General features: G+C 47.3%; 2 protein-coding genes across 2 annotated transcripts in view; both read left to right on the forward strand.

The window, feature by feature from the left end:
• Positions 1-21,967, forward strand: part of LOC115318656 — a 55,059-nt gene that overhangs the window by 13,040 nt on the left and 20,052 nt on the right. Inside the window, exons 6-10 of the mRNA XM_040207673.1 lie at positions 4,844-4,888; positions 6,002-6,111; positions 18,115-18,180; positions 19,448-19,590; positions 21,562-21,611. Coding sequence (XP_040063607.1) covers positions 4,844-4,888; positions 6,002-6,111; positions 18,115-18,180; positions 19,448-19,590; positions 21,562-21,611 — 414 coding nt within the window. The remainder of the gene's footprint in view (positions 1-4,843; positions 4,889-6,001; positions 6,112-18,114; positions 18,181-19,447; positions 19,591-21,561; positions 21,612-21,967) is intronic.
• On the forward strand, positions 11,590-14,478 carry LOC121046141. Its single transcript, XM_040499993.2, has 2 exons — positions 11,590-12,477; positions 12,778-14,478. The coding sequence occupies exons 1-2, from the start codon at positions 11,812-11,814 to the stop codon at positions 13,648-13,650; spliced, it is 1,539 nt and encodes a 512-aa protein (XP_040355927.2). The 5' UTR covers positions 11,590-11,811; the 3' UTR covers positions 13,651-14,478.

Consider the following 21,967-nt stretch of genomic DNA (forward strand, 5'->3'; position numbering starts at 1 on the left):
TATCATCAATGTCGTCCTCAAGCTCCTCCTCACACAACTGGTTTTTAATTCCACGTCCTTTGTGTTGCATCTGCCCATTCAAGGATCATCTTAATTCCTGCAGAAAGCAGTTTCTCGTCTTCCGCACCCAACGGCGCTGCCGCCATAATCGCGAATCGCCGTTTCATGAACGCTTTTCTACACTCGTCAGCGCGCACCGATCGCTGTTGCCTAGAGTGCTACCACTAAATGCGTCTGATAACACTGACATCCCTCTCGGCTCCCCGCCATTTGTTCAAATGCTCGAGCCAGGGAGGGAGTGCTGCTGATTCCACCGATCACTAGCGTCACGCACATACCTCTCCAAAAAGCATATCCCTCGTGTGAATAACTCTGCTGGTTGCTTACGGGAGTGAGGAGTCGTAAAACTCAATAATACAATATATTTACATATTTACAGACACTTACACTGGAGGATGTTCCTCGGGTAGTTGAGCCGTTTGGATCCTGACGATGTCTCGTGCCGTGCCTCTTGAGCATCTCATGGATGTAGGAACTGCTGGTTCTTCTTCAGCACAGTCTCTGCAGATGCCCCCCCCCCCCCCCCCTCCTTAGCGAGGAGGGCGGGTGACGAGCTATGAAATATCCTGTGTGGTCTTGGAAACGAACTTCCTTTTGAACTGTCTTATTCTTTGAAGGTGCAGGTAGGAGATTTGAGGATGACGAGGGTCGTGGGCACTCCTGAAAGGCCGGCTTCAGTCGATCTATGAATACCATGGTCTGTACGATCGTTGATGAGGAGAGTCATGTGCTTGGCTTCTCTCTGTGGGACTTCGTAGGGTTCGTTGTACGGAGGTTGAAGAAGTAGGTAGACTCCACCAAAGCTCAACCTACGAATATTGAAGACGGTTGTGTGGCTCTTGTGGGCCAGGGTCCCAGTAATGCCATCTGTAGTGCACAGGGCTGGCGAAATCGAGTACATCGGGGATGGCAGGCTACGTAGGTGGTTCAATAAAGTCAACGGGGAGCCACAAGTTGGTGCCATAGACCAGGTCAGTAAGGGTGCAGCGCAGGTCAATCTTAAAGGCGGAGCGTATGCCGAGCAATACCAACAGCAGTACTTCAGTTCAGGATGATGGATTCGTGGACTGTGCTCTCAGGGCTACCTATGCTGGTGATGTAAGGTTTCAACCATTATGTTGGTTTGCGGGTGATGTGCCATGGTGTAAAGGTGGTTTATGCCAGGAATTATAAAAGATGACTGAGAAGAGACGATTCTAAGTGTCGACCGCGGACAGTAGTGATGGTAAATGACACACCGAAGCGGCTAACCCACGTGGTGCTGAATGCATTGGCGACCTGCTCAGCTGTCATGCCGACAATGGAAATTGTTTCAGACTATCTTATTAACCGGTTTGCGCATGTCAGTATGTACTGGAAACCCTGCGATGATGGTAATGGCCCCACCATGTCCAGATGTACATGGCTGAAGCGAGTGTCAAGCTGATTAAAAACGCCGCGAGGTGTGATTGTGTGTCAAAGAACTTTCACTGGTTGTCATTGTCACCGACGCCTCACATCTGCGTTGATGCCCGGCCACACAAAGCGTGATGTGACTAAACGCCGGATAGCACGTATACTAGGGTGTGGCAGAGTGTGTCCAAATTTCAGGGGGACATATGGTCGCGGTGTGCCCATAGAGACGCCGCAAACGATCGTTGTGTTACTGCCAAGAATGTTGACATCTTCAAAGGTTAGTGATGTTTGAGATGTGCGCAGTCGACTTAACTCGTTGTCCGTCTGTTGAGCTCGAGCGAGAACTGCGAAGTCTAGCACTGGTCGAATAGAAGTGATCTCGTTGATGCGTACTCGAAAGAACTCGTCGGCGACGGGTTTGTCTTTCCCCGACACGAATTTTATGTTTGCTGTAAATTCAGATCCGAAGGACATATGAAGGATCCTTCTCGAGGTATGATTGAAGTTGTTAAATTGAAACTCGTACGCCAAAGCCTTGTGATTGGTTTAAATACAAAGTTTTCTACTTTCCAGGAAATAGCGGAAGTGTTTTACGGCAAGCTACAATTGCAGGCATGGTGCCGCGACTGGTGCCCCAGCTATGCAAGCACGTGCAGCGTGCTCGTGAGCGTAGCTTTGGCAAGCTTCCATATGCACGGGCTTGACTGCATTAGCAGAGACATGGCGGCGGCCAGTCTCCACGCTTCCAATCGTCTATAGAGTCCAAGTAGCTTTTTACCGAAGGTATACTGTGTCTACCAGCAAAAACGTTTTTGAGAAGAACGACACTGGTCGCCATCGGCCGTCTTTGAACTCTTGTAGAACTGCGCATGCTGCAGTGTTGGATGAGTCAACCAAAATAGACATTAGTGCGTCGCATTGCGGGTGAATTAACATCGTTACTCTGGAGAGTGCCTTTTTGATGACCGCAAATGCTGCAATGTCTGGTTCGGTTTAAGTGAGTTGTTCGTTCTTGCGCTTGCATCCTGCGTGAACTTGATCGACTGGCTGAATCATGGCTATGCAATTCAGAATAAAACGACAATAAAGCCTTACGAGCCCGAGGTACTCTTTGAGTTTATTGGAAACCCCGTCCTCTGAGACGCCAAGCCCACATTTCGTCGGGTAGATAACAATTCCGTACTCGCTGAGACAAAATAAAATTTGGGAGAGGTGATGAAGGTGCTCTTTTTGATCAGTGCGGAAAACAAGAATATCGTCCAAATGCGCAAAACACAAAGACAATTTACGATGTACCATGTCCATGAGCCTCTGAAATGTTTGTGCTCGATTTCGTAGGCCGAAAGGCATTCTGGTATATGCGAACATGCTGAAAGGCGTGATGATAGCAGTTTGCGGTACGCCGCAGGGTTTGACACGAATATGGTGGTAAGCTTTCACCATAGCGACTTTCGTGAAAACTCTAGATCCCTGCAAGGCACCTACGAAGTTTTGAATACCGGCCTTGTACTGTGGCATTGTTTAGAGCTCTGTTGTTCCCACATGGCCGCCAGTCGCCAGATTTGTTTTTTGGCATCATCTGTAATGCGCATGACCCAGCACCTGTTGCGGGACACACAATGCCAAGTTCGATCATGAGCTCGGCCTCCTCTCGTGCAATTTTGAGTCGTTTAAAGGGGCGATGCAACAATTTTTGTACTTTGCGCAAATACCGCTTAAAACGGATCCCTGACGTTAATGACCTATGAAATACCCGTTCGTTTTTCACCGCAAGCAATAGAAGTTCCGGAAAAAAACTAAAGAAAAACGAACACCGTTCACCCCCTCAACTCGCAGCCAGAACAAGCGGCCACGTGATCTGGGGCCGATTAAATGCCGCTAATGTTGATCATAGCCACGCACTGGGGTTGGCAAACCACAGGACACGCGCTGAGTTCCAGACATTGTTATGGCTCGGCTATTGTCGTCGTTGCAGCGATTGGACACCGGGCACTACCCGAATGCTTCTCGAGCTAGTAATTATCACGAGCCCAAATCGAGTGCCCACGCAATGCTCGGGTCCAATCTATGAACCGCATTCAAATATCGTAATATGGGGTGTACTGCGATACCCACGTTACGTCATCAAATTTTGCAAAGGAGAGATTGAATGAAAATGATCGATTTTGTCCTTGAAATCACACGGCAACAAAGGAGTTTCTTGGACAGTGGCGTTGCGTGTGAGTATCCTTGAGTCCCAGGTGTGTCAATAAGCTCGTGTAAAGTGAAAAACATTCCAATTGAATATCGTTGCACCGCTCCTTTAAGAGCGAAGCGTCGGGATCTTGTGAAGACCGGTGGGCGGGTTGCTTCAATATGGTGCGTAGTAATGTATTTAATTGGTTCCGTCGCATCGTATGGTCGAAGTAGCTGAGGGAACTCGCCTAGGAGAGATTTCAAGGGAGCCTCAAAAACTTTGTGTTGATGTGGAGAGGCTGAGGGACTCCGTCTTGGGCATCATACCGTGAACGTATCGGTGCGTTCCCGTGTCCAAAAGTACGTTGCGCCTGGGATCAATGAGGACGCCGAAATAACCTCCTAGGATGACTTTTTAAACATCTGCTACAATGAATACTCAGCGGAACGTCCTACGCGAACCCAGGTCGAGTGTAATCGATCGCAGTCAATATATATCTTGATGGAGGAGCCGTTGACAGCTCGTAACGGAGGTATTTCGTTTCGACACCGTCCATCTTCTTTTGTTGGTGGAATGACGCGGACTTCAGCGCCAATGTCAACCAGGTATTGAAGCTCAGTAGCGCACGCAGTCTCAAAGAACAGACGGCTTGCTAGCCTAAGCAACCTAAAAGCGTAAACAAACGTGTTTTTTTTTTTTGTTTGTTTTTTTCTACGCACTGGGGAAAATGGTCAAAAACTGTCTGGTTGACGTATGCTACTCAGAGATGGCACCACAATATAGAGCAAAACGTGAAAACTTCTTTGAAATGAAGGTCCGAAAGCAGATCCAATAGATTCGATCGTGTGTGGTACACTATCTGCGAGGATCAGCGCCAACCAGATAGATGATTGTTGCCGTTTCCCTCTCTGTTCATAAAAAGAAACAGGTTTGATCGGGCTTAACTTTCCTTTCTTTAGACCCACAGTCCTAAAATTTTACTATAATAAATTCACCACCTAAAGACACATTTATTATTTTCCATGCGCTGCTTGATTAGTCTATGGAAACTATTTGTTTTTCTACGTCCCTAAAGCGCTCAGAAGCACACTGTGTTAATGCAGTCGTGTCCGTGCCTCCCATTACACACTGAAGAATGCTTGATATGAAGTGTGGAGAGCCTTCAAAAGCAGCCAGTAAAACAAAACCTAATTTATATTGCTTTCTTTTTAGCTTGGAAACACAGACGTGATCGCTGGCCCAAGGATAAATATTCGAGTGAGTATTGTTTGGTTTGTGAACAACGCGGTTTAATCCATTCGCGAGCTTCACGTGGACATCGCAGGAACAAACCGCGCAACGGAAATCCATTGAAATGACTTCAAATATTGGAAGTCGCCCTTTACGACATGCTTCTCTGTCCATATGTGCCCCCTCCGCTATCTGCTGTGGCCCGCTTGTTGTGTTTCACGCTGCCCGATCCGATATGCGATGCGTCCCGCGCTGCTATGCGACGCGTCAATAGTGAGAAATAGGCTGGTTGGTGCATCGTTCCTTTTGACAAAACGCCAGAAGACATGTCAGAGAGCGAGAGTCACAGCACCAAGTGCTACTTTCAACTGACTGTTTATTGAAACAGCGCAAACCATTTGTAGACCAATTCGGGCTTTACAAGTAGGACTTTAAATTATGTTAAATAAACTCTCGGCGCGCTCATGCATCTCTCGCCACCTTGCATTCTGATGTTGAATGACTCATACAATTCTCTCGAGCTCTTGTTTCTTAAGTTCCCCAGAATTTTTGTTTCTTTCGGTTCAGGGGCACAAGGGAATGTATCCCAATAGTGCAACCAACCACTGCTGCGCTGTCATCGCGCGACGCAGCAGAAGTTGGTTGCACTATTCCTCCACGGGGCGCGGTGCCGTCGGGGCCGAGATGCGCCCCGAGAGCAAACCAAAACTTAAAAACCCGTCGAATTTGTGCGGTTTTTCAGAAAGCCGTAAAATGCTTCACGTGCCTTCTATCATTCTGCAATTTGTTGATTTAGTGTTTTTGATGATGCTGAGAAATTTTCTCATTGAAACCATGCCCTTACACAATATTAAAAAGATAATTACGCAAAAATAATTAACAACTTAATTATCTCCGACTTTAATTATTTTTCCAATTAGGCCCATGGCCCAGGAGCGAAACGACACAAGTCATTTTTGTGGCAAAACGTAGTTTTCGCAATATCGAATTTTTCCACCTTTCGTGAAACACCCTGTATATTTATAATATATATGAGGGGGGAACTTAGTGGTTGACGGTGACTATGACTAAAAGCATTACCACTAAACTGTGAAATCACTGTTTAATTTTAAAAATACTTTCTTTGTTTTTCATTTATAGGTGTTACCATGCAGACTATAATCGTGGCCGAAGCTGATTTGCTCAATACAATTTTTATAAGCCCAGTCCCGGATGACCCAATAACGTACCTGCTGCTCTATGGGGCTTCTGTAAGTTCTCTCTCCTTGTTTGGTGTTAAAAAAATTCTGAGGCATGATTTTTATGAAACACTTCTTGAAATGTTTTCTGTGCACTACGATAATGTGTTTATTATTATTATTTGAAAGCCTGGGTCTCACACCTACTTTGATCGAAGCTTTCCGAGAATACGTTACTTATGACGTACTTGCGACGACAACTTCCGGTCCTCGAGACGTCTTGAGGTGCCTGCAGCAGACGACGAATGCGGAATGACGAATGCGGAATGACAGACGTACGTCGTCTTTAACAGCTTGAGTGAATCCCACAATAGAAACGATTTTGATCTCGTATCTATTATGAGCATGGCAGGTATAACACAAACTAAACAGGTGCATAAAAACGAATCGTATTTCTGCGCGATACCCTATTGGCAAGACCAGTTTGAAAATCTAACTGGTCAGACTGGTATTTGGACTGGTCAGACTGGTATTTGTACTGGTCAGACTGGTCTAACAGAAAATCAAACTGGTGCAACTGGTAGCCAGACTGGTCTAACTGGTAACCATGTTGATCTAACTGGTCACCAGATTGGCCTGACTGGTCACCATATTGGCCTAACTGGTCACCAGATTGGCCGAACTGGTCACCGGATTGGCCGAACTGGTCACCAAATTGGCCGAACTGGTCACCAGATTGGCAGAACCGGTCAGCAGATTGGCCGAGTTGGTCACCAGATGCCGAACTGGTCACCAGATTGGCCAAACTGGTCCAACTGGGAACCAGATTGACCAATCTGGTTACCAGATTGGCCTACCTGGTCCAACTGGTTACCAGTTTGACCCCTCTTTCTGACTTTATTTATTGGTTTTCTCACTTTAATGTATTGACTTTCAAATAATTACAGCATAATCGAACGTTTACTTTTTACTAAGAGATTCATCCCCTGAGCCGTTCAAACTACCTTTAGAGGTATGAGATTTCGGGAAAGAAATCAACATGCTGGGAATATTTTTTATTGCTTAGGCGGCCACCGAGAAATTCCGTACGTTCAAAACGACAAGTATAAAAGACGGAAACGCAGAGCTCGGAAGTATAGTGATCGGGTTAGTGTGCCGTTGTATTGATGTTTGTATGTGTTGTGTATGTGTATGCGCTCAATGTATGTTCAGCTGATGCTTGTAGTAGGCGTATTGTGTCTGCATTTGTGTATAATAAAGATTTCCGAAGCGTAGTGCTTGAACAAATTAAAATTTTTTGGTCGAACCGGCGTGACAAGTCCACCAGTGTGACCAGTTCAACCACTTTGACCAGTTCAATCATCATGACCAGTCAACTAGTATGACCAGTTCAACCGCCATGACCAGTCAACCAGTGTGACGAGTTCGAACCACCTTGACCAGTTCAACCATTATGAAACTGGTCAAACCATTCAACCATTATGAAACTGGTCAAAGTGGTAGCAGTTTGAAACTGCTACCACTTTAAACTGGTATTTCCAATAGGGTAGGGATCCCGCCTGATGGAAACGATCACACGCATAGAGATCGTCTGCAAAATATTTATGGTACTTCACCGGCGAGAGAAACATCTCTTTAGTAGGTTTAGTTCGCGATATCAAAGCATTGTCATTCTCTCAATTTAGTTTTCCTTTTTTTTTTCATTAACGTGCACCGCAAAGAATAGTCAATTTATTTTGCTCTCACATCATAGTTTCGAAACCGCGAATTTCGTTTTCGAGCTCGCGATATGAGATTGTGTTTCGTATACCTGTTTGTAACCACCAAAGTGAGAAAAGATTTCGCTGGTTCTTGTGTTTTGAACAAGACCCAAAATAGCGAAAGAGTTACCTAGGTAAGAACGCTAGATAAATTAACTGTTGAGCGTGTTGGTAAAGTCGACTGGGCACAGAAAGCATCCAACAAACTCGGGGCAAGAGACAAACTCCGAGTTTGTCTCCTGCCCCGAGTTTGTTTTATTATTTCTGTGTCAAGTCAACATCAGGGTAGTTTCAATATGTTGGGGACAGACTGTGAAGCAATCGCATTCTACGCCATCATAACTATGTGAAACGCGCGCGCTGGCGTGCACTTCGACGTTGATACACTTCACACACATACGCGTTCTTCAAAATCAAGAACAAAAGCTCCTTCCTCGTTCATTGTTAATCTATGTACTGTCAGGTTGAAATGAAAGGCGATCACCGGAGCGCGTGCCGCTCCGTACATCCTGCGCCGCCTGTCAGCGATCGGGGGAACCCTCGGTGCATGCGCTGTTCAAGTTGAGTGTGCGAGGCTGCGTGTCCTACTGTTAGGTGCTCAGCTCCCGGCTGGCGCACCTGTGCTTCTCCGCGGCGCCGCTGAGGGTGCTCTAAGCCGTCGCCGCTGGAGTTCAAGCTCCTGGCTGCCATCGCCGCGCGCTCCCCGAGCGAGCGGTAGCGAGGAGCCGACATTCGGACGCCCCGCCGGGGCCGCCGTGCTCGGCACCTAACAGTAGGACACGCAGCCTCGCACACTCAACTTGAACAGCGCTTGCACCGAGGGTTCCCCCGATCGCTGACAGGCGGCGCAGGATGTACGGAGCGGCACGCGCTCCGGTGATCGCCTTTCATTTCAACCTGACAGTACAAGTTTCTGTTACATTTCCAGCGGCTCAAAAGGAACGCGTTCCCGTCACTTTTCTAAGATTAGAACGAGTCGTTGCATTAACGTTACATTTGCATATTTGATTAACATAATTCCTAGATGAAATGGAACGAAAGAGTGAGACTATCCGCATCGAACTCGGCGTGTCGTGTCGTCAAGATCACATTTCTTCCAGTTCTTTGTTTTCCACTACCTCTCGGACACTTCCCCATTTCTTCAAATCGAAAATCTTAATAGCTGGTAATAAAAAAAAAAAAAAAAGTGTCTACCAAATTTGGGCAAAATTGCAGATATATAAAAAAAAAAAAAAAAAAAAAAAAAAAACGTAAGAAAGGAGCACCGCGCTGTTTCCTCGAAGGCGCAAAGAGTTCCCGTTCCGGTTCCACTGACCCAGACAGAGCGGCGGCGTCCCTTCATTCCTTCTAAAAGGAACGCGTTCCGGGAACGTTGTTCCCTGAAACATCGTTCCGTGTAACACTGTCTTGACGTCGTCGTCGTCACTCGTTATGATTACGTGATCACACTTTGTTTTCACGCTACTCATTGCAGTATCGATAGCTTTCCGACAGGCATCCGCGCGTTAGCTGGTGCACCTCGAGAGTCGATCAAGGCTGTGCACAGGCACTCTTCGCTTCTGAAAGGGGGGATCGGTGGCCGAGTGGTCTAGCGCACACCAGCTCGGAGCACGTGGAGCGAAAGCTCGCGCTGCAGAACCCAGGGATCCTGGGCTCAAGCCCCACCCCTGCCCGTTTCGATCTGGATGAGCATCGTACCGCCGTGCGGTCGTGTATCACTATTGCGTGATGCACGTTAAAGACCCCAGGCTAGCGGCTGTACCGCACTGGCTAAATTTCTCATCTACAGCTGGGAGACTCGTCGCCCCTGTGAGGCAGATCAAGTTCTAGGCTGTATAAACACACACACAACCCAATTTTTTTCGCTTCTGAAATACTACAAAAAGCTGCCCCCGAAAATAGGCTTAGTAGCTTTTCAGCAACTTAATGCAACAGATGTGTGCTCCGCCAGCAAAAACCACTGAACCCACGAAGCCATGGTGTCGTGACGAAGGTTTTTCTGTCCCAACTATATAGCATTCGTTTTTTTTAGAGCGCAGCTCTTAGAAGCCCGTTTCCGGCTTGAGTGGCGTCGCCATCGGCGTAACCACGGGGTCACGTGACACCCCCCCTTCCCCCGAGGTCACGTGACCCCTCCCTCCACAGTCACGTTACCTAGGGTGCCTACATGTTTCCGCCGCTCCGCTGTTTAGGGTGGCGACAACGTTTGTGAAACCTGTTGCCGACAAACCAGTGTTGCCTACCTCGTTACCATGGCAACCTCCGCTGTTTCGTCGACCATTTTGTCACACTCGCCAGTCGTGCGCTCGCGCTACTCCGCTAATCCTCGTTAGGGCTAGGGAGCGCCCACCGCTCTCGTTCCGACGGCGAGGTTTCGGCGTGCGATGCCGGTCTGTTGCGTTCCATTTAGTCGAGGGGACTCACGTTTCGATAAGCGCAACGCATACTTCCTGCTCGCAACTTCAAAGTATGAAACACCCGAATAAAGAGAGCGACAGCCACGACGACCGCCACCCCGCTGAGCCTCCGACTCGTCCGACTCCTCTTATGAACGGAAACGGAAGGGGCCTCACAGTGTTGCCGGTGTGTCAAAACTACGAAGACTCAACGTTGTGTACGTTTAGCCAAATAAGAAGTAGGTCAAAATGGCGGTGGGAGAGGATCTGGGAAAGGGTAACAAGAAGTTGGCGCCACCCTAAAGCGGAGCGGAAACATGTAGGCACCCTAACGTTACCCCCTCCCCCGAGGTCACGTGACCCCGCTCCCGCCGAGGTCACGTGACCCCCCTCCCCGAGGTCACGTGATTCCCCCCTCCCCGAGGTCACGTGATTCCCCCTCCCCGAGGTCACGTACCCCTCCCCCCCTCCTTTCGAGGTCACGTGTCCCCCCCCCCCCCTCTTTTCGAGGTCACATGACACCCTCCCCCCGAGGTCAGGTGATCCCCCGGAGGAGATTGAAGAATGAGGGGGGAGGAGTAGGAGGAGGAGGGGCATACCTTTTCCTCAGTACCCTTCCCTCCTACTCTCCTCCTCAAGAGCTGCGCTCTGATTCGGCGTTACAGGGAGTTGTAAACGGTTTTTACTTTTTTTCAATAAATGTTAGTTGCGAGTGCGCCAGTGCTTACGTCTCTTCTTGTCCTTGTTTTTTTCGGCGTCTATCTTACATTGGCCCAAATTGCCATCTTAAGACAACATTATTCGCGACTCCAGCGACCTATAGGGGGCGCCACCACCAAACAAACATGGCGGCTGAGTCCAGGTCGCGGCGGCTCGGCCGGGCCGCCTGAACAGGTGGCCTGTTCAATTTAACAGATCTTCTTTTGTTTAACGCCCAATTTTATAGGTATTTGAACTGAAACGGTGAAGTAGTAGCCGGTGCAGATAAACTTGCAAAGCATAGTTTTGTTTTGCCGGTGTTTTGTTTTTGTTCTTTTCGTGTCAAACTTTCGTTTCGGAGGTTTCGTTCAAAACCGAAACTATGGGCTCCGGAGAGACGGTAATATACTAATCAGTTTTGATCATCTAAAGAAAGCGGCGATTACTATAGAATTGTTCCACAGTGAGTAACTTTTCAGCTAACTCGCATGCCTCGACCATGCGACTTATCTGTCCGCGGAATCGAGCTTTTGTGCGTATCCGCGTTTACGAAACAGCTCCAGTCGTCTGCTCGGCCATGAACACAGGCTGCAGGAAAATTGCGAAAATTAAGCAACCGCTTCTTGAGCTAAGGACACGGCGTCGCCAGACAAACAGCGATGCAAAACCTCTCCCTTCTTCAGGTGTTGGTGACTGCGGCCCTTTCTGCGATCCCGCCAGGAAATCTGCTGCATCGTCATCTCCTGGCTTGGGACACGTCATCTGTTGTCATCGAGAGTGTCACGGCATTTCCTCGAGCGTTTTCGCCACCAACTTGGATCCACCAGGAGGCGTTCAACATCAGCATCTGGCAACACTCAAGCACTGTAACATCACATGGTTCCTACCCCGACGGGTGGCTACATAAGCCGACCGGGATGGATGGCCAGTTGGGGCACGGCGTCGCCAGACAAACAGCGATGCAAAACCTCTCCCTTCTTCAGGTGTTGGTGACTGCGGCCCTTTCTGCGATCCCGCCAGGAAATCTGCTGCATCGTCATCTCCTGGCTTGGGACACGTCATCTGTTGTCATCGAGAGTGTCACGGCATTTCCTCGAGCGTTTTCGCCACCAACTTGGATCCACCAGGAGGCGTTCAACATCAGCATCTGGCAACACTCAAGCACTGTAACATCACATGGTTCCTACCCCGACGGGTGGCTACATAAGCCGACCGGGATGGATGGCCAGTTGGGGCACGGCGTCGCCAGACAAACAGCGATGCAAAACCTCTCCCTTCTTCAGGTGTTGGTGACTGCGGCCCTTTCTGCGATCCCGCCAGGAAATCTGCTGCATCGTCATCTCCTGGCTTGGGACACGTCATCTGTTGTCATCGAGAGTGTCACGGCATTTCCTCGAGCGTTTTCGCCACCAACTTGGATCCACCAGGAGGCGTTCAACATCAGCATCTGGCAACACTCAAGCACTGTAACATCACATGGTTCCTACCCCGACGGGTGGCTACATAAGCCGACCGGGATGGATGGCCAGTTGGGGCACGGCGTCGCCAGACAAACAGCGATGCAAAACCTCTCCCTTCTTCAGGTGTTGGTGACTGCGGCCCTTTCTGCGATCCCGCCAGGAAATCTGCTGCATCGTCATCTCCTGGCTTGGGACACGTCATCTGTTGTCATCGAGAGTGTCACGGCATTTCCTCGAGCGTTTTCGCCACCAACTTGGATCCACCAGGAGGCGTTCAACATCAGCATCTGGCAACACTCAAGCACTGTAACATCACATGGTTCCTACCCCGACGGGTGGCTACATAAGCCGACCGGGATGGATGGCCAGTTGGGGCACGGCGTCGCCAGACAAACAGCGATGCAAAACCTCTCCCTTCTTCAGGTTGGTTACCTTCCGAATGCAGTTTGTTCTCGAAGTAGAAATCCGAATTTTATTGCGATGTCGTGCCCCAACGACCTTTTCTGGCGAAAGTGGCTGTGTTTTTACTGTTTGCAGTACTCGTACATTTTTTATGTTTCTCGGCTCCTTTTGTTAATGTCCGGAGACGTGGAGGCAAACCCAGGACCACTAACCGATAGTGAGCAAATCACAAGTATTCTTGCAGCTGTCCAGAGAATCGAGGCTGCTCAGACAAATTTGCTGGCAACAGTCTCGTCATTGGAGAGCGGACAAAAGGCTACCGAGATATCTGTCCAACAATTGTTTTCAAGGATGAGTGCTGTTGAAACGAGGTTGGCTGATAGGAACTCTGCATCTCTAACCCCCCATGATGAAAATCTTCCTGTTGACCTAGCGAATATTCAGAAGCAGTGCGATGACAACGAAAATAGGCTTCGGAGGTCAAATCTGTTGTTCTTTGGCTGCCCAGATAACAGCACCGAAACATGGGGGCAGTCGGAACAAAAAATTATCGAGTTTTGTTCGAGCAAGCTGGGAATCCAGCTGGATCCCGCAAATTTAGAAAGATCGCACCGCCTAGGGAAATTCGAGCCCCAGAAAGCTAGGCCAATAATAGTCAAGTTTGCCCGATTTAAAGACAAAGAGAGCATCCTGGCCTGTGGGTTCAAACTGAAAGGCACCCATTACGCTGTACGCGAAGATTTTTCTGCGTCTGTGCGAGTTGCCCGTGCCAAACTTTTTGAGTATGGTAGGAGTATGAACGTGCCGTTTAAAGTGCGTTTTAACAAACTGCATGCGGACAACAAGCGTTTTATTTTTAACTCGGAATCTCAAACAGTTGTTGAATTTTCATAGCTACATGCTTCTGGCAAAAACAAAGCGTTACCGCCATCCCCTTATGCCGCCTTGCGCGATAAAAACAAAAGCCTTTCTGTTCTTTTCACTAATATTCGCAGCTTCATGCCAAAACGCGACGAGTTTCACAGTGTATTGGAGGACAGCTCATCAGATTTAGTCATTTTGACAGAAACTTGGTTAAACCCTGAAATCGAAGATAAGGAGCTTTTTCCGCGAAACTTAGATTACAAAGTCTTCCGCCACGACCGGCATGGCCAGAGGGGCGGCGGTGTGCTTATCGCAATAAAGAGTTTTATATCTTCTTTTGATATCTGTTTAGCGAACCATGACTTGGAATTTACTTGCATATGTGTTTGTACGCCATCAAATAAGGTCATTGTGGGCGTATGTTATAGGCCACCAAATTGTGCTTCATCATTTCATACTGATCTATGCTCTGTCTTACTTGATATACGAGATCGATTTCCAAAGGCTGATATGTTGTTATTTGGTGATTTTAATTTTCCACAAATCGATTGGTCAAACCTTTCATCCGTAGGTTCGGCCACATCCGCACACTTTCTAGACATGTGTCTTACTCTGAACCTTACACAGCTTGTTGATAAACCAACTCGTTTGGGAAATATTCTCGATTTAATACTAACTACGTCACCGGATCTTGTCAAGTGTATCCAGTACTGTGACGGGCTCAGTGATCACAGGCTGCTGCATGTTGATTTATCACTCCCCACTCTCACCAAGCATCCCATTTCCAAAACTATTCACGATTATAACAAAGCTGATTATATCTCGATAAACCGCGAGTTGGCAATCTTCTTTGACAATTACGTCGTTCATTTTCCTCTTAGATCTGTAGAAGAAAACTGGACATTATTTAAAACTAAAATGAATCATCTAGTAAAAATGTTTGTTCCTACAGTTCGTGTACGCACCGATTTAGGTAATCCATGGTTTACAAAAACCTTGCTTTCTTTGCGAAACAAGAAAAAAAGACTTTTTGCAAAGGCCAAACGGTTAGATACCACCCAGTCTTGGGATGTCTACAATTCTGCATTAAAAAACTACACAAGGAGCATAAAACAAGCCAAGAATAAATTCTTTTTTAATGACTTACTGTCCATTTTGAGGAGTAACCCGAGAAAGTTTTGGAATCTGGTTTCACCGAAGAACAACAACTCTGCCATCCAACTACGTACCGACAACGGCGATCCCATTCCAGAGAGAGACATTGCTACAGTGTTTAACGAATATTTTTCTTCCATTTTTACTAACGAGTGTTTGAACACTGTTCCCAGCCTCCCCGAGCAACCTTACGAAACCATGCCTCCAATCAGTGTAAGCGCAGCCGGTATTCAAGACCTCATTGCCAAATTAAAACTCTCATCGTCCGCCGGTTCCGACAACATCAATTCCAAAATTCTAAAAAATACTACCAGTATCTCAAGTGAGTTCTTAAAATTAATATTTGACCAGTCACTATCTGAAAGCTCCCTCCCTTCTGACTGGAAGGTTGGCAGGATCGTCCCAGTTTTCAAACTGGGAAGTCGCTGTTTGGTTTCAAACTATCGTCCTATATCTTTAACTTCAATCGCATCTAAACTTCTTGAGCATATACTATATTCGCAAATTATGAGTCACCTAACAACTAATAAATTTTTTCAAAAAGCAGCATGGATTTAGAAAGGGATTCTCCTGTGAGACGCAGCTTTGCGACTTCATCCATGACCTACATACTAATCTCGAGTGTCGGGCTCAGACTGACGCCATCTTTCTGGATTTTTCGAAAGCTTTTGATCATGTTCCCCATCAACGACTACTATCCAAACTGGCTTCACTACGTCTTGACCCGCTAATCTTCTCATGGATACGTGACTTTCTTTCTTACCGCGTGCAATACACAGTTACTAATTACCATGAGTCTGCCCTAACAAACGTTTCATCTGGTGTTCCTCAAGGGTCCGTACTGGGTCCCCTACTTTTTTTAATATTCATAAATGACCTTCCGGCCACCATTTTATCTAATATTCGCCTGTTTGCAGATGACTGTGTCGTATATAACAAAGTAACAAGTTTGCATGACAACATTCAACTTCAAGATGATTTAGTAAAAATTAATAAATGGTGCGAAGAGTGGCTGATGCCATTAAACAAATCTAAATGTAAACTAATCTGTTTCACTAGAAAAAAAACTGTTTTGTCCTACCAATATTACTTGGGCTCCGATTTAATTGAGACCGTTCCTTCGTACAAATATCTTGGTGTAAAATTAACATCAGACCTTTCATGGAATACTCACATTGAAGCCATCTCCGCAGACACCTCCAGGACCCTGGGAGTACTCCGACGTAACCTTCGACCTGCTCCACCAACTGTCCGCAAACTGGCCTACGACACACTTATCCGACCTAAATTAGAATATGCTGCCTCCATCTGGAACCCCCATCAAGGCTACCTTATCAATCATCTGGAAGCAATTCAAAACAGGGCCACTCGTTTCATCCTCTCCACGTACGATAACTCCATCAGTGTCTCTTCCCTAAAAAGTCAACTCAACCTTTCTTCTTTGCAGCTTCGTAGGAACATCTCTCAGCTCTGCCTCCTTCACAAAATTTATTATGACTGTCTTGAACTTAAAACAGCATTATTATCACCTCCCGATCGAACATCATCTCGCCTCAACAATGACTGTACCATCAAAAGGATCTCTGGCTCAACAAACGCTTTCAACCGATCTTTTCTCCCACAAGCTATCAAAGACTGGAACAGCCTCCCATCCTCCATCGTCACCATCGTAGAACCAAACGCCTTTAAATCAAGTCTTCAATCGCACTTTTTATGTTGTTAACTGTTTACCAACCTTTTCCTGAATGTATTATTTTTTGTCTGTTTTTCCAATGTATAATATGAATGATCCCCCCCTTATGTAATGCCCTCACGGGCCCTTAAGGTTCAATAAATGAAATGAAAGGACCATGTTAACCCGCCGGCGCCCCACTTAGCAGCTGATACTCGTATTTCAATTCAGGTTTTAGTAGCAATCGAGATGTCATTTTGACGAGCGGGTTATGTATTATATTACGTACTATGGTCCCACTAAACCGATATTAGTATATCCTTCGGGTTGAAATATGAGCTTAGTCGACTAGCTATTAGGTGAGCTGCTGAATAAAAGTATATTTGACAGACGAAGACATACTACTTAAATTTAGCCAAAGACAAACTGAAGAGGGTCTTCATTGAAGATCCACGCAGAACCTCTCTACATTGAACTTTGCTTCGAATCCTGAACGGAGAAAATTAGTATTTTTTTGTGGCCGGTCAACCTGATCAATGTAGACGTATATTGCTGCTGGCTTCGATGTCCTGGTAATATAAATATTGGAGGCGCGATAGGTCAAAATGCCGTGACAGCATCTAACGTTGCGAGACTTGTCTCCCACCTTTTGAAAACAGATAATTTCCCTCATTCAGCATTTGCAGCGAGCAAGTTTTCCTGAATCAAGTAATTACGAAATCAGCCCAACTCCTTCAGTGTGGTCCAGAGGCTTTTTCGGCAAAAAGCAGCCAAGATGAATAGCCAACGCACCGGCCGGCGTGGGTGGCTCAAACTTGAAGCTATACCGAACACAATCAAACTCAAGAAAAGCAGCTATCGAACCTTCCCATTCACTTGACTGCAACATTGGTGTTCCGTCCAGTATCAGTTACCAAGCAGTCGTCACTTTGAATGTGATTCGAGACAGACAAGAAATCAAAAAGTTTTTCCGTGATTCCTCTCCATCCAAGAAATCGAAAGCATACGACCTTGTGCTGTGGAGTAAACGGGCTTTCAAACACGTAATAGAAGAAAACAATTTACTGAGGCTTCACCACACTAATGATCACTCGGGCAAACTTAAGAAATATTCGGACCTTCGTCAAATTACATTGTTCGCCACCGCGCCGACAACACGTGTCCGCGAAAGGCACCAGAGACGCGGAGGGGCGCGGAGCGACCTGGACCGGCTGGTTCCCGGTTTTCCCGCTTGGCGACGTCCGTTTTGCTGGAGTCGCGAATATGTGGACACGCTTCAAGGGTGTGCATGTTTGCTTTGTACATGTATACCCTTCGAAAATGCCCAAAGAAAGTTTTTGCATGACCAATAGAGCGAGACCGCCATACAAAGAAGAAGCCCGCCGCAGACAGTGGACAGTGTCTGCGGTTTGTCTTTTGTGTGAAGCAGTAGCAGGTGTGACCGCGGCTTAAAAGTGTTGCAGTAACACCCTGAGGCATTTTAGCTCTCTAGCCACTAGAACACAGTTATTTATTTTCTCACAAGTGTACCATGTCTTGGTGTGTACCTCTGAGCCCGAATCCTTTGTGTATTGACGAGCATTTTTTCTCTTAGTCCTGGGACGACCTGGACTCTTAACCCATCAATGTGTAAATCTTGCATATCCGTCAGTTTTACTTGCTTGCAGGTTGCCCTACGAATTCAGGCCCTGGAATACCCAGGAATCAACATGATTCTGACTGGCGTCTTCAGCGTGAGTGACTTCCTTAGCTCGACTATCTCGAAGGGTGTAGCACGCCTGTCCCATATGCAGTATGCTAGTCTCTAAAGTCTTACGTCATTAGCCCTACACGTTTCGAAAACCCCGCGTTCCATTACCCCGTCTCGTGTCCTCCGCGTGCCAAAAGCCCCGTCCTCGCTCTCCCCGTCCCACCCTCTTCGCGCTTCGACCAACATTGCTCCATGTGTTTACCCAGCCTGTTGAAAATCTACAAAGGCTCTTTTAATTAAAAGGAAAAATATATGGTTAATTTGAACCGCCGTAAAACTTAGAATGACGTAAAATTGGCCTATTGCATAAATCTGCATAACCATGCGATGCACTCCGCTGTCATCGAGGGAGTTCAGGCGCAGAATTATAGACTTTATTTCTCTAGGTGGCTACATATATTTTTAGCACGACATAAGAAGGATGAAACTGCGTGTTCGGTGCTGTGATAAGTATGGAGGGGGCCATAAGCTGGCGGGTTAACAAACAGTTTGGAGACAATTAATCCACTTCGTTGGACCAGTGAATTCGCACGTGCTTCAGAGCTGACGAAAGCATTGGTTCAATGCTTATTGATAAACGCCGTAACTTCCAAAGGTTTGGCAGTGACTGATATTTTCTGCTTGTTTTCACTTTTAACGTCGCATGACAGAAATGTGTTTAGCGCACGCCTGAAGAACGGGAAGCTTTCTTCCTGTGAGAGGTGAGACTAACTGAAGCAATCAATGACTTTGCGACAATCGATTCAAAAGGCTCATTAGCATTTTGAAAATTCAGGAAAGACCGCACCCCCAAGGCTATCATTAAAATATATTGTAACACATCGTGGTGCCATCTCCCTATGGGCGCAGCAAGCGGACGATGCAATCTGTCGTCTGCATATCGTTTACCTACCGAAGAGAACCCCGGGCAGCTTTCTTCTTTCAGAAAAGAGTTTTTTAGTTTTTTTTTTTTTTTCATTGTTGTTGTTATAGTTGTTGTATTTATGGGCGGAGTATACTGTGCAATCCTGACTTGACCTTGAGTGTCCGTTGGCGCTTATTGTTTTGCCGAGAGTGTCAAACGTTCGCAATCAAATTTGAACACGTGCAGTCTGTTCAGTAACTGCCCTTCCTTCCGTTCTAAGAATCCTACTAAAAATGAATGTTTAGATTATTCACTTCCATCCCAATTCACGCCTGGGGGGCAGTATATTTACCCTTAGCTTTATTTGACGCTTTCCTATTTATATTTGTGCATTATGTTTTTGCAGGCGCCTCAACGTGTGGAGCAACTTATAAAATCTCAAAGTCCGCGAACGGTGCCCGTAATACAAACCACTAATGTACTAGCGTCAATGCTTACTAGGCGTGGGACCCCGCACAACAGTGCTGATGTGGTCATTTTTCTCACAATGTGAGTATGATTCCGTCGTATAGTTTATCACCATCGTCGTCGGGCAACGCGAGACTCAGCCCGGACCTTTGGAATCTGCCGAGCGTTTCAAGCGGTCACAGTTATAAGTTATTCCGAATACAGACAAAAAATAGAATTTATCTTACAATATGATTAAATGGCGAGAACGTTTCTAGATACAAAGACGCACGTGAAGTTTGACCTCGAGTTTGCCACGAACTGACGATTAACATCCTAGCACAACGGTCATGCCAGCATAATAATAGACAGTTCCAGCCAGAAAAGCAATGGCTCACTCACTCTTGCAGAAAACTTTTTTGCCGCCGAACAAATTTGCTTGGCAGAAATAGATCGCGCCGTTCCCATGCCGCCCGCCACGTCCGCGCTACTCTGGTCTGGCGGATGCCGGAGAAGGCAGCCTCTAGCCGGCTGGACGGTGCTCCAAGAACTGCTGTTGCAGGCTTCCTCGTGAGGTTAACGCTTCACCACCACGCGAAATAAAATAGCTAGCAGCCCAGTGCCGAGAGAATACCCAACAACCTCTCGGCAATCGTCAAAAGACGAAATGCTCGTAAAGATGGGTGCTGACCATGTTGATCGTGCTCTCCCAAAATGGCCCAGCGGAAACCAAGCCCAAGGGAGAGGGTGTATGCGTGCGCAGAGGCTTACTAGAAAAGGTTCCAATAATTGTCGTACTTCGTCTAAAGAAACTGCCCTCTTGGTATATCCCAAAGGCGCTCGAAATCCATAGCACTGTGGAAGAAGCGAGAGGTCTGAACGACGCCACCTCGCCGCGGAGCAAGCGTGTCGAAGGTCCGCTCTCATTTCTGACAAACACCCTGAGATGGCGCAGCATGACAGGAGCTCGAGGAAGCGCCCTGATTCGCGCGCATGTCTTCAAGGGCACGTGCCACGCGACCGAGCTCGTGCACGGAGGGGCAGTGTTGCATCCAAGCTGCACTGCAGGAAGTGACCTTCGCTTCCGCAGGAGTTTCGGAGGCGCGGATGGCGTGGCTGTGAGGCGGCGTGCGGAGCTGAAAAGATAAAGTGCGGCGATACGCCGCGCGTGCGTCGCCGTCCGGTCATTTGCGTCTTGTTTCTTTCTATGCCGTCGGCAGAACGTAGTAAACGACGAAAACGTCGTCCCTTCGCGAGCCGTAGCTGTGCGTTGTTTTCTATGTCCGAGGCGCCCGGATACGCCAATCGCGTATCACTCCGCGAGCGCCATAGACGCGAGCACGCGATCGTCATCCGTGTCGTCTGCTTCCCAGACTTTTGAAATATATTTCAAAACGTCGCTCGCGTTATAAAACGACGCGATTGTACTCTACCCAGTGGCTACATATAACGTTAAATGGTCGAGGAACATTCCAGTTCGTTCGATTCTAGTGTAGGATGTATATTTTTCGCAAACGCAAATTAGGAAACATGCTCCGTCCGAAACTTGGCTCCTGCAAGGTCGCATTCCCGCCTAAAGTTTGAATCTAGCTCAGCGCACGTGAACGCTTCTCCACTAATACGGAGTTGCCGGAGAAAGGAGCATACACGCGATACTCTCTGCAAACAGTGGCCCCAGCCAGACAGTGTTCCTGCCGGGAGATCACCTAGAGAAATTTCGACCCTCTTTCTGGACTTGTTCCGGTATCGCTCTCTTCTTCCACCGTTGTGCAGAGCGTTCATAGACCCGCTGTGACATCGTGGTGCTTCCTGACGTTACGGTGTTGCATGATCGTGTCACGTAACACGATGATTTCACAATGTCATGCGACTTCATGGTGTCCCTTGACGTCAAAGGGGCACGGGACGTCTCGATGTCACATGACGGTCGTCATGCTGACGGCTTTACCTGAACATTGTGACGTCATCATCGTGATGTCACCATGAAGGCTACACAATCAGGCTTGGGGACTTGACAACTTTAAATATTGTTATTCACCAGTATCTAACATTTCCTTTGTAACATTCACTTAGGTACGATCTAAGCGAATCCCAAACTCGTTATACTGACGACGATAAAATTGGTGAGTTAAAAATTGTTTTTACCTAGTTAATATACGGACCAATGAGCCAAGAAAATGAGAGAGAGCAGGAGACGAGAGAGAGCGGGTACGCGAGAACGCCGAGCTGTGATTGGAAGGATTAGTGGGTAGACGTAAAGCTCGCTGCCTTTGTCTCCACTGCACGCGTCGAACGCGTCCGAGTGCGAGAGTCAAACACTGGACACAGGCGTTCCGCGTACTGACGCCTTCCGCGAGTGCACTGGAGACAAATGCAGCAAGCGTAAGGTCTACCCACTAATCCGTCCAATCAGAGCTCGGCATCCTGACGTCCCCTCTCGTCTCCTCCTCTCCCTCACTTTCTCGGCGCAAAGTCCCTT

This window comes from Ixodes scapularis, unplaced genomic scaffold (genome assembly GCF_016920785.2).
Source record: "Ixodes scapularis isolate PalLabHiFi unplaced genomic scaffold, ASM1692078v2 PGA_scaffold4__175_contigs__length_147842914, whole genome shotgun sequence".
NCBI classification, from domain to species: domain Eukaryota; kingdom Metazoa; phylum Arthropoda; class Arachnida; order Ixodida; family Ixodidae; genus Ixodes; species Ixodes scapularis.